This window comes from Notothenia coriiceps, unplaced genomic scaffold, assembly GCF_000735185.1.
Source record: "Notothenia coriiceps isolate Sejong01 unplaced genomic scaffold, NC01 NC01_scaffold00015623, whole genome shotgun sequence".
NCBI lineage: Eukaryota > Metazoa > Chordata > Actinopteri > Perciformes > Nototheniidae > Notothenia > Notothenia coriiceps.
In genome coordinates this window covers 184,132-200,766 of record NW_011348324.1, presented here as the reverse complement: position 1 = coordinate 200,766, position 16,635 = coordinate 184,132, and the positions used below count along the sequence as shown (strand labels likewise).

General features: G+C 39.8%; 2 protein-coding genes across 2 annotated transcripts; one reads left to right on the top strand and one right to left on the bottom strand.

Moving 5' to 3' along the window:
• Window positions 1–657: 657 nt before the first annotated feature.
• On the bottom strand, window positions 658–5,439 carry szrd1 (SUZ RNA binding domain containing 1). The gene is made up of 4 exons (XM_010775291.1): window positions 4,770–5,439; window positions 3,598–3,647; window positions 3,228–3,494; window positions 658–3,130 (listed from the first exon to the last, which is right to left on the bottom strand). The coding sequence occupies exons 1-4, from the start codon at window positions 4,818–4,820 to the stop codon at window positions 3,019–3,021; spliced, it is 480 nt and encodes a 159-aa protein (XP_010773593.1). The 5' UTR covers window positions 4,821–5,439; the 3' UTR covers window positions 658–3,018.
• Window positions 5,440–7,381: 1,942 nt separating this feature from the next.
• Window positions 7,382–15,969, top strand: fbxo42 (F-box protein 42). The gene is made up of 10 exons (XM_010775290.1): window positions 7,382–7,749; window positions 8,671–8,950; window positions 9,140–9,256; window positions 9,606–9,740; window positions 11,984–12,137; window positions 12,255–12,365; window positions 13,333–13,429; window positions 13,666–13,722; window positions 13,841–13,957; window positions 14,271–15,969. The coding sequence occupies exons 2-10, from the start codon at window positions 8,677–8,679 to the stop codon at window positions 15,315–15,317; spliced, it is 2,109 nt and encodes a 702-aa protein (XP_010773592.1). The 5' UTR covers window positions 7,382–7,749; window positions 8,671–8,676; the 3' UTR covers window positions 15,318–15,969.
• Window positions 15,970–16,635: the final 666 nt, after the last annotated feature.

The following is a 16,635-nucleotide window of genomic DNA, read 5'->3' as shown; positions in this document are numbered from 1 at the left end:
TAACGTTGGATGGTTTAATACCAAAATAATCATTTTGTAATGGTTTTTCCTAAGTATTGTGTGTCAAAATCTGAATGTGTAAAGGTACTAGTAAATTAATCGGCACCACTTTACAATAAGACTACCCTTATAAAGGATTCATAAAGGGGTTATAATTAGGTTGTAAACACTTTATTAATCATTAAGAACCATTTATAAACCAGTTCTATTTTTCATTCATTAACACAGGCTCGCTCTTTGGCAAGATGACTAAGCCTTATATTGGCTACTTAGCGAGAATCAACTCTGTGAACAACAGATCCCAAGGATGCTGGCTGATGAAGAAGACGAAGTAAGCTAAGTGGCCAATATAAGGCTTAGCAGTACAGATAAATGTGGGCTCACTATTTGGCAAGCAACCGGTCACAGGTGCCCTGTTTATCTCATGTCTTATAAAAGCTTATTAATGATTTATAAAGTGTTCACAACCTAATTAATAAATAAATTACAAACTATTCGTAAACCCTTTATAAGGGTCTTATTGTAAAGTGTTACCAATTAATCTGTAAGATAAATGTATTGGAGTAAAAAGTACACAATTTGCTTCCAAAATGTAGTAGAGTAGAAGTAAAAAGTATACCCATGCAATGAGCTCTATGCAAGATGAAAATCATTCCCCAAGTTTGAAGTGTGTTTATTAAAGGGTATTCAAATTTCATTTGTTTTTCAAGTTTTAAGTAGACAATGACATCAAATCCACCTCAAAGTAAACAGATGGTGGTGAATGACTGAAACAAAGCTTCATGTGTAGATCATATAGATACAGGATGTTTTTTTCGCTTTTAATTTTCAATTTGAAAGGATAGTAAATCCATTTCATTTACTAATTCCTGGGACAGTATAACAATTAGTGTACAAAGTCATAAAACAAAAACATTGAGATGTTAGCGCTGCAATAGACACTTGTATATCAATAACAGAATCGTCAACTCTCACAAATGGACAATAAACAATGAATTCATTATTACCCTAAATGACTGTTTTTCGTGTGTTCTTGAAGCAAGTGAGGTTGTAAAAGTGGTCCAAATGTAGCAGTTGAATCAATTTTTCTAAGTTGGATGCTGTGTGAAGGTTATTTAATTTACCATTCGTCAGTTTCAATTCACCTTTTTTCTTGCAAATATTACCAATCAATGGTTTTCTGACATTGGAAACTATTTGGATAAATTATGGTCAAACGTCTTACACTTCCTTAACAAAAGCGTTATTGCACGCTTACTGAATATGATTTATTACATGCCTAAAGCTGTTGCTGCTATAAACTGTGCCTCAATGACATTGGTTCATTATTTTGTTAAATAAATCCTATTACAATACACAGAAAGCTCAATATTAGCAAGCACTACCCGTTGGAAAGTGTGTGTAGGAATATGTTTTCATTTAAGGCATACAAGTGTCAAATAGTTCAAAAATAGCTGCAGTAATTATCAGTATTTGATGAGTTTATTGATTTCATGATTTGCAAACTTTTATTTCAATGGGTAGCAAAGAATGGTGTATCTCTGTGTGGAAAAACACCACATGAAAGGCATTCAATCCGGGCAAGGGACATTTGGCTTCGTTGTTAAGGAAAATAATAAAAAATGAGATATCCAAAATATTTGTGTTCATATTTGTAGTTCTAACAAAAAATGTCCTAACCTTTTTCAAAAAAACACAGATGTCATGTTTGTATCATCCTCCATGCTGGGCATCAAATAGTTATTTCTGAAGACTAAACCATAATCTTAACACTATCAGTCAATATATTTAAACTGGTGTGAAAACTGATCAAAATCCTCTTGTCTGGACCGATGCAATGCAGTTGGCTGTAAGAAAGGTTCCAACACAGCAATTAAGAGAAACAGCAAGGCAGCACACATTGGGACATTAATACAGAATGACTTAAGATGTTCAATTCATGAATAGCTCCGACTTCTTCCACTTTCATAACATTTAATGACACTACCAATAAAGTTTAGCCTGAAGGCTAAATCATCTAATATCTGGCAAACTACTGATCTCAAACATACTTTTGTCTCAGAAAAATAAAAACACAAACATGGGGAAAATAACAATGTTAACTATTTAAAAAAAAGGGTAACTTCAAAGAAAACACAGCACAGGTAATTAGGCAGTTTGTAAAAATAATACAGGGAGTAAATTCATCTTATTGCTTGAATAAGCTTTGATTTAGTGACATTCTGTCCTTGAGATCTGCAATCTTTGGCCACAGGCTGTGTGCCCACCGGGTGTTCCTTTCATGGCCACAAGGGCCGAACGGAGGCCTATGGATGGTGGAAAGACCTGCTATGGGCCTCCGCCATTGTTACACAACTACAGTATAAAAATGCCCTTTTGAGCCTCAAACTGTTGGATCAGTTTGACTTTCTCTCACTTGCACTCAAGCTGTTGGACACATAGTAAACTCCCAGCCCTGTCACACACTTAATTTCCACTGGACCCAACAAACTAAGGCCAGCTCTCCGGTGGACACCCAGCCATGATCCACACTCCATCAGTGGAAAGGCCAGCTCGTTAGCTTGCTTCTCTCAGGAGAACTCCCACATATTGGAGAGCTCTTCTTATTCTCCCTGAAGAGACAGACACCTGATGTCCTTGTCTGGCCAATCATACTTAAAATCATAGGGCACCTCATGTGGCATCAAAGTATCACAGTGTGTAGGGATGTGAGGCCAAAGCCTGTTCACAGTGTGGAACAGAAGGGGTTTCAGATCTTTGGCGGATCTCTGCCAGACCCTTGCAGCTTTCCACAGAAGGAAAAGACAATGTGAAAGCCAAAGACCATGCCAGTAAGCAGAGTAGAGAGAGGGTGGAGAAGCTCATTTCAATCCATGCTGCGTCTTCGTAATACTTTTGTCTGTTACATTTTGTCTCACCCCACCGCTCTGCTCTTCATACCACAAACAACCCCTTTAACTGCCACCCTTTATGCCCTCCTAGGTAGACAGCTGATTCCTTGCAGCAAGTAGTTCCTGTTTATCTGCAGAGTCTGAAGCCCGATGTGCCATCCGGGCCACTGGGCTGGCGGATCACATGAGTGTTTGGACGAATTGGTTCTGAAGGTTGCTGCACGCTCATACGACTTGGCCTTATGATATGAGAAGAAAAGAGAAGAAATGAATAATAGTGTTTTAGGTACTTTGTCAATTTATTTGTTGTTCTTCTTTGTTGTTGTTTTGTCTTACCTGTCCTGGCTTGGATTGTCCTGAGGCACATCATCTGAAGAGGCACTACCCAAGATCCTTCTTCGTGCTTCTGCATACTCTGCCTCCCGCTGGGCCAGAGACTTCATCTGCTGAGAGGGACGAGTCGACGACGCAAGGTTTCCTGCATTACCGTTTGAGGGACGTTTCAAAATTCTAATTTGTGGTGGGGGTGCTGCAGGCAAAGAGTCATCCTGAATTACAATAGCAGTCCGAACAGGAGAGCCACGAGACCCCAGGATGGACTTCCTGTACAGGCAAAAACAAGTGAGAGATATACAATTACTGTAAGAAAATAATATCCATTAGAACCATACATTTACCATTCTTTTTGATAAATTGCTTTGTTTACTTTGCCTCCTGGTTTATTTTCAGTTTGGCCTCAAACCTTCTGTCTATTTCCTGGGGAGAGAAACAAATGTAAGACATTTGTAATCCAACAAGTTGATTATGTGTACCATTGACCTGAACAGCAAACATTTTTACCAGATATTTAATTTGCTGCCTTATTGATGGAAATAAAGAAAACTGCCTTTAAGTTTTTTCAGATATTATGGAATGGTTTAATCATTGCAGATTATATTCCCTGATGACCTCAAATTGAAAATGTGTAATATATCATGGGGGGCATCACATACTTGACCATTTGTAAAGAAATGTACTCAGCTCCTACTTGTTTTTTTTATTGAGTGCACTGTTGTATTCATTTTTAATCAGAAGTTGAGATGTATATTTTGTGATAAAACATGGTAGACTGTACATATCTCACCATCATATCAAAATGTTGCCAGCTGTTGGATTTCAGTTTGCAGTAATAAGGATGAGAGGATAAAATGATGCAGCAACTCAACCATAACATTTCCATTTAATCCATAATAATGTTATCATGTTGGGTCACAAAAGTGAAATGGTCATGCTTAGCAGCCACTTTAAATGTTGTAATAGAAAAATAAAATGTAATGACAGGGGGGATAGGTTACCAAAAAAAAGAATCATAGAAAGTGGACCGTCTGTATAGCTAACAGATAATTTGACCAACAAATCCACCAATCTACCAACAAGGCAAGACAAATCAGCTAAATATGTTTGCTGAAAATCTAAATATATAATTTAGGTCAACTGTTGGTGGTATGGTATTACATGACTAAGTCCAGCCTTTCATATCCGCAATAGTTGGGTCTAAAGAAATGATACATTTGAAAAAGTTGACTTTTTAAAAAAAAACAAGTTTTCTTTATGGATATACATTGGGATTTGAAACATTATAATATCATTTTTCTCGGTAAAATGGCCATGAAGCCAGCATTTGTCCTGTGTTGTTATGGGACAGTGTGAGGCCTACAAGACTCGGTGAGGAAAACAAGCTGATTTCTATGATGAAAAAACAACCCGAAATAAAAACATGTTTAAATCAGGAATTCAAACGCCAGACACACAGAGTATTGCGGATCATTGCTTTGCGACTGGATATGTGAATTCAACTCTTGTTTAGAATAATATCTGTACAAAGTTAGTGTTTCTCACCCCGCTGTCCGCCGCCTCTTCCCAGCTCTCTGCAACCTCTTCATCCTCCATGTTTAACAGGACTGCTGGTTAGCTCTCCGGCTCCTCTAACTCTCTCTCATCCACACAGAGGTGCATGGGATGTTGGGCAGAGCTCACACACACCCACGGGTAGCTCAAACTCACGGGTGTTGGTGATCAAATGAGAATTGAATGATGAACAAACTCACAACCCGCCGCTTGGCCGCGTGTTAGCCTGCTAGCGCTAATGCTTAACTGAGGGCAATCCCCCCTGGCTGCTGCTGCCTGCTACTTTAAAACTGGCGTAATGTCGACCTCGCTAAATCCAGTGTGGTCCACACGTCGCTCGGACGAAAAAACACTGTGTGTAAACAATAGTTTTGGATTGTTGACAGCTGAATTAGATAGTGTGTAACATGGGAGCAGTGCCTCTTAGTATAGCCGTAAAACAAGAGGGGAAATTACGTTATATTGACGTTAGCTTAGGTGGCGTCCAATTGCTAACCTCCGACAAGACAACTTAACGGGCAGAAATAGTCATTCAAATGTGACATTTAACTGACTGACGCTTTATCCGTGTAACTTAACAATTAGAAATATGTGCACTAATTCGCACTGTTTTGTTTGAGGATAGAGCGGTGAGAGTTGGCTGAGGCTGTTTATATTTGATTTTGAGGCTGTTTGTGTGACACCGTGGTATCGAAGGGAAGTGTTGCGTTCAAGTCTTGTACGTGGCACCGACACACCACTAGACATGTAAGAACGCTAAAGTGCAAACGTGCAATTATATGAATGCCATGAAAGTTACTGCAAATATAACTGTGTTGCATCATAGTTCCGTTTGTATGAAAGGGAAATCCACAAATGACCCAACATAATAGCTGTAACCAGTCTATGAATGTAACAAACAAGTGGCGGATGTGGAAATGAACGATAGGGACTTGAGCACAGCATCAGAAATTGGCAAATAGGTTTCCTTGTTTTTCAGAATCAGAATCAGAATACCTTTATTAGTCCCACAGAGGGGATATTTGCATCGTTACAGCAGGAAAGAACCACAGACAGCTTAATGTTACATATGTTAAAAAAGTACTAAGTTATGATATAATAAAATAAATAAATAGGCCTACTTTTCAAAATACAAATCCTGTAACAGTTTTACTTTTTTTGAGGCGTTTAGTGGATGTAGTATTTACTCAACTCAAGTACAGTACTTAAGTACATTTCGATATTTTTTCACTTTACTTGAGTATTACAATTTACAACATTTGTGCAATTTAGTACTCTTATCCAATACAATTCAGAGGTCAATTGTATACTTTTACAACCTTATACCTTTAGTTATTTTGCAAATTTGGATTATTGATATACAATGTAACCACCTCTCTTTTACTATCGGTCATTTAAGTATAATTTAGATCAATACAATGTGCCCATTTAAAAACAAAGATAGTGGACACACACACCGGCAAATGTAACACTTTAACCGTCTAACAAATGTCAGAATTGCAGCACTTTTATTTTTTGTATTAATTGTATTAAAAAGGGGCCATTTCCATATCAAACATAAATGTCATCGTTACATGCAAGTTGAGTGTGTGCCTACAGATGGAGGGAAATGTCTCTTAGGGGAGCATATTGTACACCACTCTATATTGCACACTTATGGTCAAACTTCAGAAAAAGCAAGTATAGAGGCTTCAATGAGCTTATAATTAATCCCAAATAATATAACTTCAAAGTCCAGAGGGTGTAAACCAGGGGTGTCCAAACTACGGCCGGGGGCCAAATGAGGCCCGCGGCCCAGTTCGAAATGGCCCTCAGCTAATTAAAATAGTATAATGAAATTAAACTTGTGCTTGTCATATATTGTACTAATTAAATACATTATGTACAAATATATATCACAGTATCATGTGTGCCCACTTTTCAAATAAATTCAATCAATTAAAGTTGGAAAAATGTTCAAAATCTTAGTTCATATAAAAAACCCAATCACTTATTTGCATAACATCTTTATGCAATCTGAAGTTTCTGTTTTAATACATGAGCTGCAAACTAAATAAATGAAACCCTCTGGAGAGCTGTGAGGAAGGCTGTTGTGTTTCTTACAGCATTTTCAAGTATCAAGCTTAATTCACCTATTTGATTGATTTTGCTAACTTATATTACCTCACCTCTAGTGAGGTAATATATATTCTACACTAGTGGTCTCCAAATAATATTTGGACACCCCTTGTGTAAACAGTCCAAACATAGAAAGAGATGTCATCTTCAAATGTATTTTCCATCTTAATTAGTAAATATAAGCAGTCATTAGTATACTTGTATAGTTTTTATTTGAAAAACACTAATTATTATTATTTTATATATTTGTACCATATTTTATTGTTATGATTTTGCATGTGATGTAATCTATGTAATGTGATTTTGTTGGAACCATGCATTTGTAATTAAGTTTTGTTATTATTTGATGTTGAGGTTTGTACAACATTTTTTCTTTAAAGAAAAAAAGCCATTACACTCTCAGCGCTCATTTAAATGCATAAACGTTTTTTTTGGAGAGTTAACCAAATCTATTCCACTTTCTGTGTTATCCTCCTGTGGGTATGCTATCACCCATTCTCAAAAGGATGCATTGATTGATTTCCCAAGATAACATTTATAATTGACGATGATGGTATTTTGTAATTTGCTACACTTTTAAAATCGGGTAATTATACAGCGTTATTCTAACTTTCCCCTGGGTGAAATATTATCCCCCTGTATCAGCTGGGGGCGCAGTGTTGGTCCAGGAGACCCACCCTGGTGCAGACGGTTGGCGGCGGTGCTGCGTCGCTGTGCTGCGGAGGACGTTGTTCACAGAGCGGAAGATGGCGACTGTTTGGAGGCTGCAGAGGAAACTCCGGAGCTGATACCGGGGGAAAGAACAGCAAACACAAACACTCACGGCCATCAAATATCCACGGCTACAACAACGGTATTAACAATACTGCAACAGTGCAGGGGTGAAATTGACATAATGTGTCTGACATTAGAGGAACTAGTTAATTACTGCTTCTGCTCGAGCTAGCGTTAGCATAGATTATCAGCAGCAGACTGGATATATCAGCTAGCTAGCTTGTTAGTTAGATGGGTGTAACTGTAGCCGAGACTGCTGCCCTGAAAGGTTGCCGTGTCATTTACATACGTAACAATTTTGCATTTTAGGAAAATGTATTTATAAGAAAACTTGTAAGCTGTATTTAACACCGTTAGCTTATGATAAATGAATCTTAACGTTAGCTTGGATGCTCACGACCAGTAAGCTAGCGTTAGCCAGTGCTAACATATATTGTCTGAGGATCCAACGTCAAATCCTATAACATACAACCTTACCCGCCGGTTAGTCAGTGTTGTGTAACAAAAGCAAGTCCTATTTTAAACATGGCTTGTACCATGTTTCATGTATTCTTATGGGTGGTTATCTTTAGGGTGGTAGCATTAGCAGTTCAGCGTTTCATTTAGTATGTGATGGCTAACCACAGCTATTTTGATGTAGCTAACGATATAAGAGGGGGCCAAGTCTAAAGAAAGGGCACCACCCGTTTCAGACATTGGGTGTAACAACTAAGACTGATGAGCACCATGCCACAAAACTGTTGTGGTGGTTATAGCTTTTCAGTGACATTGGCTTTCTTTGGTAAGACCTATTCTATTTCAAGTTTGTTTAAGGAAATCATCCTAGTTAAATCTGAGTTGCAAACATGCGATAAAACACAAATAGGGCAAGTGTAAAAAGGGTGAGTATTATAATAGATGGTGTATATTGACCGTAGATACAGTGTAGGTAATTGTAGATGATGAAAGATATACTAACGAAGATAAGTGCATACATCTCAAACATGTCTCCGTTTCTCAGACGATAATGTCCCGCTCCCCTGATAATGAGGATGGATGCTTTGTTGCCATGGATACAGAAGATGATGGTGCAGATCCTGCTGGGATAACAGAGGAGGAAGAGGCAAACATGGGGTCCTGCCGACAAGAAGGGAACATGGACAATTGTGCCAAACGAGGGGGGAGAACCATGGTTGAGTTGCCAGAGGAAGTTCTTGAATATATTCTGTCCTTCCTCTCACCTTACCAGGAGCACAAAACCGCTGCTCTTGTATGTAAGCAGTGGTATCGTCTCATTAAAGGTATGCCTCTCACATACATAGTCTTGTAGCAAACTGAATCCTGAGTGGGACTGGTTAGCCTTACAGTGTGTATGAGTTAACATTAGCTTTACACACCTGAGAGGGAGCCGATTAAAAAGTAACACTTAAATGCAGAACAAAGTTCACTTGTAAAATGTGTGTTGCTAACAATTATTTTATCTGAACTAGGTGTTGCTTATCAATGCTACCACGGTTTCTTGAAAGCTGTCCAGGAGGGAAATATCCAGTGGGAAAGTCGCACATACCCATATCCAGGAACCCCAATAACTCAGCGCTTCTCACACAGTCAGTATATGCTGCTTTACTCTACATCGTATCAAAATGAGTGGTCAAATATACAGTTTTTTACCAGAAGTCAAAGAAAAAGAACTTCAGGTTATCAAACATCTCAAAATGTTTCTGTGCATTTAAGCTGTGGAAAATATTATGAATGTGCAGGAGATAAATTGGCTCCTGCCCATTGCAAGTTTAGTGATTCATGAAGAGAATAAATATGTTTTTGATGTCACTGACATAAAGATGCTACTCATCTCAAAGTGCATGTTGATGTAGAGAAAATACTATTACACTGACATTACACAACTCTTTAGAGTCCACTGTGTGTTGGGGTTAATTGATCTTCTTTCCGTTGCAGGTGCATGTTATTACGACTCAAACCAGTCCATGTATGTGTTTGGGGGTTGCACTCAGAGTAGCTGCAATGCTGCCTTCAATGATCTGTGGAGACTTGACCTCAACAGCAAGGAGTGGATCCGCCCTTTAGCCTCAGGTATGAGTAGGTTACAAGCAGTAACATTTAACAGTAAACAGAAATGTAAGCTGTTACTCTGGTAAAAAAAAAAAAGAAAGCTGCACAAGAAGCTTATGTAAGGGAACTGTGGGAGGGCGAACCACATTAAGTTAATGTAGTAGTCATATGCTCAGCAGCAGCAACTGAATACACAGTAGGTGTAATGAAAATGTAGCTCTGATAAAATTATATTGAGGGAAATTATTTTACTAGTGCACTTTTTATGAAATTGCATGCTATGGCTTAAGAGGTAAAGACGTCTGTAAAGAGCACCTTACTGCGAGACGTTTGGCCTACTGCAACATACAATTAATGTGAGTTTTTTTGTCACTTGAATGTGAGGTTAAACCAGTGGCGAACCGTCAGGGCCTTCAAGGTATTCAGAGAATACCCTGGAACACTCAGATAAAACAAACAAAAAATCGATTTAATTATATAAATAAAATGAATAAATGAGAATCGTATCTGTTTTTTTGTTTGTTTGTTTGTTTGTTTGTTTATTTAAAGGACAGTGTACATTAATTCACATTTGCTGTAAATGAGCCAGAATTAGCCAGCAGGCTAATTTTCGACTGTTGTCCTTGGCAAGATGTTAAATGACCACAACAAGACTAGAAAATAAAAACATAATTAAATAAAGTACAGCAGACAACATCAGTACAACAATAAATAAATAGCAGTACAACCATAGAGAGGAACAAAGAAACATGCAAACAGATGAAATATCATCATGCCTGCTCGATACAGTTAAAAGTGTTCACATTTTTGATGGTTTAAAAGCCAGTTCTTATGATTGTGATTAAATGTATGATAGGAGGTGTTATTCCTTTTGGTATTGTGTTCCAGAGTGTTGGTGCCCTCACAGAGAAACAGTGTTTACCAAAGGAACTGGGCCTAAGAGGGACTACACAGTCCCCTCTTAGGGCAGACCTTGTGGTTCTGCTGTTTGAATTTTTCTGCTGTATAAAAGTGCAGAGTGGTGGGGGTGCCTTGCCGTTTAGAATTTTAAAAATGAGACATGCATCAGTGTGTTTCAAAATATTATTATATTAAAATATTTTCCCAGCTGAGCAGGTTATGTTTGTCCAGGATTTTGCAATGGTGGTATAGCTTAGGTTTTCTGTCCAAAGCTTTTAGAGCTTGTTTGTGAAGTGACAGGATAGGCCTTAATGTTGTGCTATTCGCCTGGGCCCAGCTGGTCATACAGTATGTTAGGTGGGGAAGGATCATGGCAGTCATATAGAGTTTTGCTACAGGTGTTGTCAAACAGTTCCTTATATATCTAAAGTTTGCTAGATTGTATTTAGTTATTTGCATTACCTTTCTCACTTGTTTTTTGAAGGATAAAGTAGTGTCAAGGATAATGCCTAGATATTTAAAATGTGTAACTGTTTGAATGACCTCCCCAAACACATAGACCTTGGGTTCACAGTGTGATACAGTGTTGGTCTTGCTAAAAAACATACAGACTGTCTTCTTAACATTCAGATACAACATTCAGATATAGCTGTTAGTCAGTAAGCCATTGATTTACATGAACCATTGCATCATTTAATTTGGCCGCAGCTTGGGCCTTGCTTTTTGCATGGACATAAATGACAGTGTCATCAGCATATCTGTGTTATTGATCTGTAATATTACAGTGTTACGTTGATTTGTTTCTCCTTCTAAGACCATGCACTACGCATTTCAGTGGTTTTGTGTTAGAAAAGAAAGCAACCAATCAGATCTTTTTTCTGGGTCTCTGGGTAGAATATCCTTCAACCAAGGTATTCTATATCCTTGATAGAATGCCCTGGCTGTTGCACTGAATGAGAGCGTATATATTGATTTGTACCCAATGGGCGTATTCTTTCAGTTTCCCTCGGTTCCAGGGTACTCTAGAAGGCCCGCTAGTTAAGACGACAATTCAGTGAAAAGACGGACATTATAACGCCGGGGGGGGTGGTGTGTGTCTACAAAAGGTCTAGTTGTGATAGACACGGTTCGCCACTGGGTTAAACTGAAAAAGAGTCACGTAGTCTCACCCTGTGCTGTGTTTTCCATTTCTGTTTGGTCTTTTTCACTGAATGTATTAAGGAACAGTTTACTCAAAGGTGATTTATATGTTTAGGTATATATATATATATATATATATTTTTTTTTTTGCATTAATTCACACATATAACATCATACTTATTTAGAGAAAATGTGATTTCATATCTTTGGTCTTTTCATTTCAGGCTCTTATCCATCTCCTAAAGCTGGGGCAACTCTAGTGATGCACAAAGATCTGTTAGTGCTGTTTGGGGGATGGACGCGGCCGAGCCCATATCCACTGCACCAACCAGAAAGGTTTTTTGATGAGATCCACACCTACTCTCCTTCAAAAAACTGGTGAGGCAGACTTCATTACTGGAGCGAAAGGATGTAGTTGTGACATGTGATTCAATTTTACGTTTTAGTTTGTCTTTTTTAACTTTTTGTGATTCTCTTTTTCTTCTGTTCTCTCAGGTGGAACTGTATAGTAACAACACATGGACCTCCACCGATGGCTGGTCACTCTTCATCTGTGATTGGAAACACCATGGTGGTTTTTGGTGGATCACTGGGAGCTAGGCAAATGTAAGAATAGCTTTTTTTAATATAAGCAGCACAAATCAAAGGTGAAGATGAGCCGCTTTCACACCAAGTACTTTGCCGTATTTAGTGCCGGCACTTAGTACCCCCATGGAACTGAGTACAGATCGCATTCACACCGGAATAAGTTCCCTGTTGGAAGATTATGCAAATGAGCCGCTGACGTCACTTCGTCTTCTTCTGCTTTGGATTTACTGGCAGGCAAACCCGCAAACACGCAAACAACTTCACATCGTATACTGCCACCCAAAGTCCCCGGCCGGAATTCCCCGGAGTTGGGGGAGTTCTGGCCTTCCGAGTAAATCGCCAGAACGCCGACACCTCCTCATCACTCCACCGCTCCCATGTTTTTTTTTGTGTTGCCATAAGTTATTCTCTCTCCGTTGGTGCGCGGGGCTAATGCTAATGCTAATGCCAGCAAATACAATGGCGGCTTCACAAAACTTTTCAGAGTTTTACGGGGCGTAGTTTGCAATTCGCCCAGCCAATCGAAATTTGTACTTTTTTGGTGCCACCTCTCTAGCAGGCACTAAAAATGGGGGTAAAAGTTCCCGGCACTAAGTACTCTTTTTGTTGTGAACGCAACATAAGGGGTACTAACGGAACTAAATGGGAAAAGTACTCCGGTGTGAACGCGCCTAAGGGGACAATGATCCTGTATGTTTTAAAGTTTCTATTTTTTCCTTCTTTTGAGTTTAAACATATTGTGAAGAAAATCCTGATAAGATGTTATATCGCTTTTACATAAGAAACTAGACTTGAAACCAAAACTCACATGAGCTGTAACACTGCCAACCACACTGCACCTTTATAACAAACATCTAATGTTATTTAATGTAAAACCTTACATATTTCAGCCTTTCAAGTCCTACATTTGGTAATTGAATTGTATCTCAGATTGAAATCTGTGTCTGTCACACCTCACCGTGTTGTCTCTGATAATTCTGATCAGGAGTAATGAAGTCTGGGTTCTGGATCTGGAGCAATGGTCCTGGTCCAAACCCCCCATATCTGGCCCCTTACCCCACCCGCGAGGAGGCCAATCACAAGTAAGGCTTAAACATTCAAACTAGTCAAATATTCCATTCCTTCAATCTTAGACATGTTATTGCTTGTTTGATCTTCTTTCTTTTTTTTTTTACTTCTAATGATCTCACGATAAAGATACTTAAAGTAGAGTTGTTGTCCTGCTTTCCCCTCTAAATGCATTTTGCAAGTTATGTAGCAGAAACTTCCCCTTTTCTAAATCAAATGAAATGATATCTATTCAATGTTTTCCTCTTAGATTGTGATTGATGATCAGACGCTGCTCATCTTGGGAGGCTGTGGCGGTCCTAATGCAGTAAGCTTTTGTTTATCCACTCGAGTATCAAAACAACACATCTTTAATCTATTGGCAAATGTTCCATGTGACGTTAAGTGACCAGGTTGATCTAAACGGTTGTCTTGTGTGTTTTAAGCTCCTTAAAGATGCCTGGCTCCTTCACATGGATTCACCACCATGGAGGTGGCAGCAGCTGCAGGTGGAGAACGAGGAGCACGGGGCCCCAGAGCTGTGGTGTCACCCAGCTTGTAGAGTAAGTGTCTGTCTTAAAACCCTTTTCAAGTTGTCTTCGCTGGTCATCGTAAAGCAAGCTAAATGAATAACAGATATACAAATAAATCACCGCCGCAGCATTTCCACTGTTTTCCAACCCTGCCTGCGACTTTGAACATGACATACCAGAAGAAAACAAAACAAAGCTATCCCTTGCAAATTACTTGTGGGTTTCCCCGTTTTTTATTAAACCTTCATTTTGAAAAAAGTACTTAGCTGTTGTCATATTCTGCATGTATGTGAATAAGAATGATCACTAATGTCTCATTTCTGATCTCTTCATTCACCTAAAGGTGGGCCAGTGTGTGGTGGTGTTCTCACAAGCTCCATCTGGCCGTGCACCTCTCAGCCCAAGTCTTAACTCTCGGCCCTCCCCGATAAGTGCCTCACCGGGCCCTCTGGGCTCCGAACCGCCTTCCCTGCGCTCTCAGTCTCCTGTTCGGAGCGGGGCGGCCGGCGTTGTCCTGGGAACAGTTGAAGAGGCTCCTTGTGTAAATGGCCGATGGGGCACGCTGAGACCTCGGCCATCAGCGAGAGGGGCCAGAGAAGGGAGCCCCTCCTCCCCCCAGCAGCCGTCTCCTTCACAAGGCCCAGACAGCCCTCCTCTTCCTGCAGTTCCCCCGTTATTAAACGGATCCTCCCCTTCACCAAAGACCAGCCCGGCCCAGGCTGCCTCTCCTTCCTCACGGCCCCTCCTAAATGCCTCCACAGACTATGGCTGGGAGTCTCCTCTTGCTGCCGCTCAGCACCCTGAGGTGCCCAGTACCAACGGCCTGCATACCCCTCCTGCCGGCTCCCCACACACTCCCCCAGGAGCAGTGTCCCCCGCTGCCTTACGACGAGGTCTGGAGGCAGTGAAAAACAAATCTTCCTCATCTTTACCGTCGTCATCGTCTTCCCTTCAGACACAGGGGGCTTCTCCTGGAGGAGGAAGCGGTGGAGGAGCCGGTCCACCTGGAACCCCTCCGTCTTCCTCCTCCAGCCCTCCGCAGGCTGCTGGAGCTGATGGACACGCTATCCCACCTATTGCACGGCGTCTGGGCCATCACCCACCCCAAAGCCTGAACGTAGGGAAACCTCTATACCAGTCTCTCAACTGCAAGCCTATGCAGATGTACGTGTTGGATGTTTCCAGGGCCAAGTCTGCGCGGGTGGTGTCCTGGAGAGTTTACGGGAACGGGACCCCCGCCGCGGTAACAGGGCCTCCGGAGACCAGCCTCCACACAGTGGTACAGGGAAGAGGAGAGCTCATCATTTTTGGTGGCCTCATGGACAAGAAACAGAATGTGAAGTACTACCCTAAAACTAACGCCTTGTACTTTGTACGCGCTAAGAGGTAATGCAGCTTTAGGCGGGATGGGTAGGACGGACGCTCCGCCCTGTGATCACACAAGGGAAATGACAAACAAGGCCTTTTTCCTATAGAGAGGATTATTGGAAAAGAACATAATCATTGTTAGTTGTTCCACTTCAGAAATTCACTATTATCCCTTCTGCCTGCAAGCGTTCAAAATACAACACTTTTAACTACACTTTGATAAAAACATTTGGTTGAATGAGAATACTGACTGGTGGTATGGGTGTGTCAGTATGTGTGTTTGTGACTGCAGTGATTAGACAAGACATTTTGTTGTTGTTCCCAAAAAGGTGATCAACCAAAAAATAACATTAATTTTTTTCTGTGTCGCCCTCCTCCGAACTCTTGGAAGAACTGACGCAGAAACGTTTATAGACTACCTTGCTTTTGTATCGCTCTTTAAACCTGCAATGCAGAAAACAGTGTGAGTGTGTTATGTGTGCACGGTGGTGGTTAAAAGTTGTTGACTATTGTGTCGGGCGCCATGGCGGATGAGAGATGTGGCACTGTACTATAAACATAGTTAAACAATAAAGGCCTCCATGTCTGGTCGGTCACCGTCTTTAAATTCCTGCTGTGTGTATGTGTGTGTGTTTATCAAACATTACTGCAATTAAAAAATATCTCACCATCAAGTCTATTATTTGGTTATCACAAGCTTCAATCATAGCATGTGAACTTCTTCATCATATGGGTTTGTCAAGTTGTCATCAATCTACAATTTTCAAACGTCCATTTTTTTTCTGAACATTTATTCAAAATGTTAATTTGAGATGAGTAAAACCATCCAAAATAATTGATTTTACATGCAGCTGGAAACCTAAATATGATATTTAAAAAGGACTCTGCTTAATGGTAATATTTAAACACTACTGGGTTTATAGATTTCTTTGAAAACTAGCTTTAAGAAAGTTTTACATTTGCAATAAGCAATTGTAAGTTGTGCATTTAAAACCTGTCAAATTTCTATGAAATTGTCATTGAATGTTGAAGTTATTAGCATTAGGTATTTTTTTTTCATTCGTGGACTGACATTTAATTTGAATTGAAAACATTTTATTGAAACGGAAGTCCTTTTCTGCTTATTTTTAAATGGTTAAATGTTTCAAAAATATAACCAACCCATCTTTTGATTTGTAGGTTGAGTTACACATTTCAAGACTTATTTTCCCCTAATCATTAAAGAGCTGTAGAAGTGCGCCCTCAAGTGTCTGCTCTGCATACAGTAGACGAGTCTTTTTTTCGTCATCATTTATAGCTAATTTAAAAACAAACTCCTAGCAGTTGTGAGTAAGTTTTTC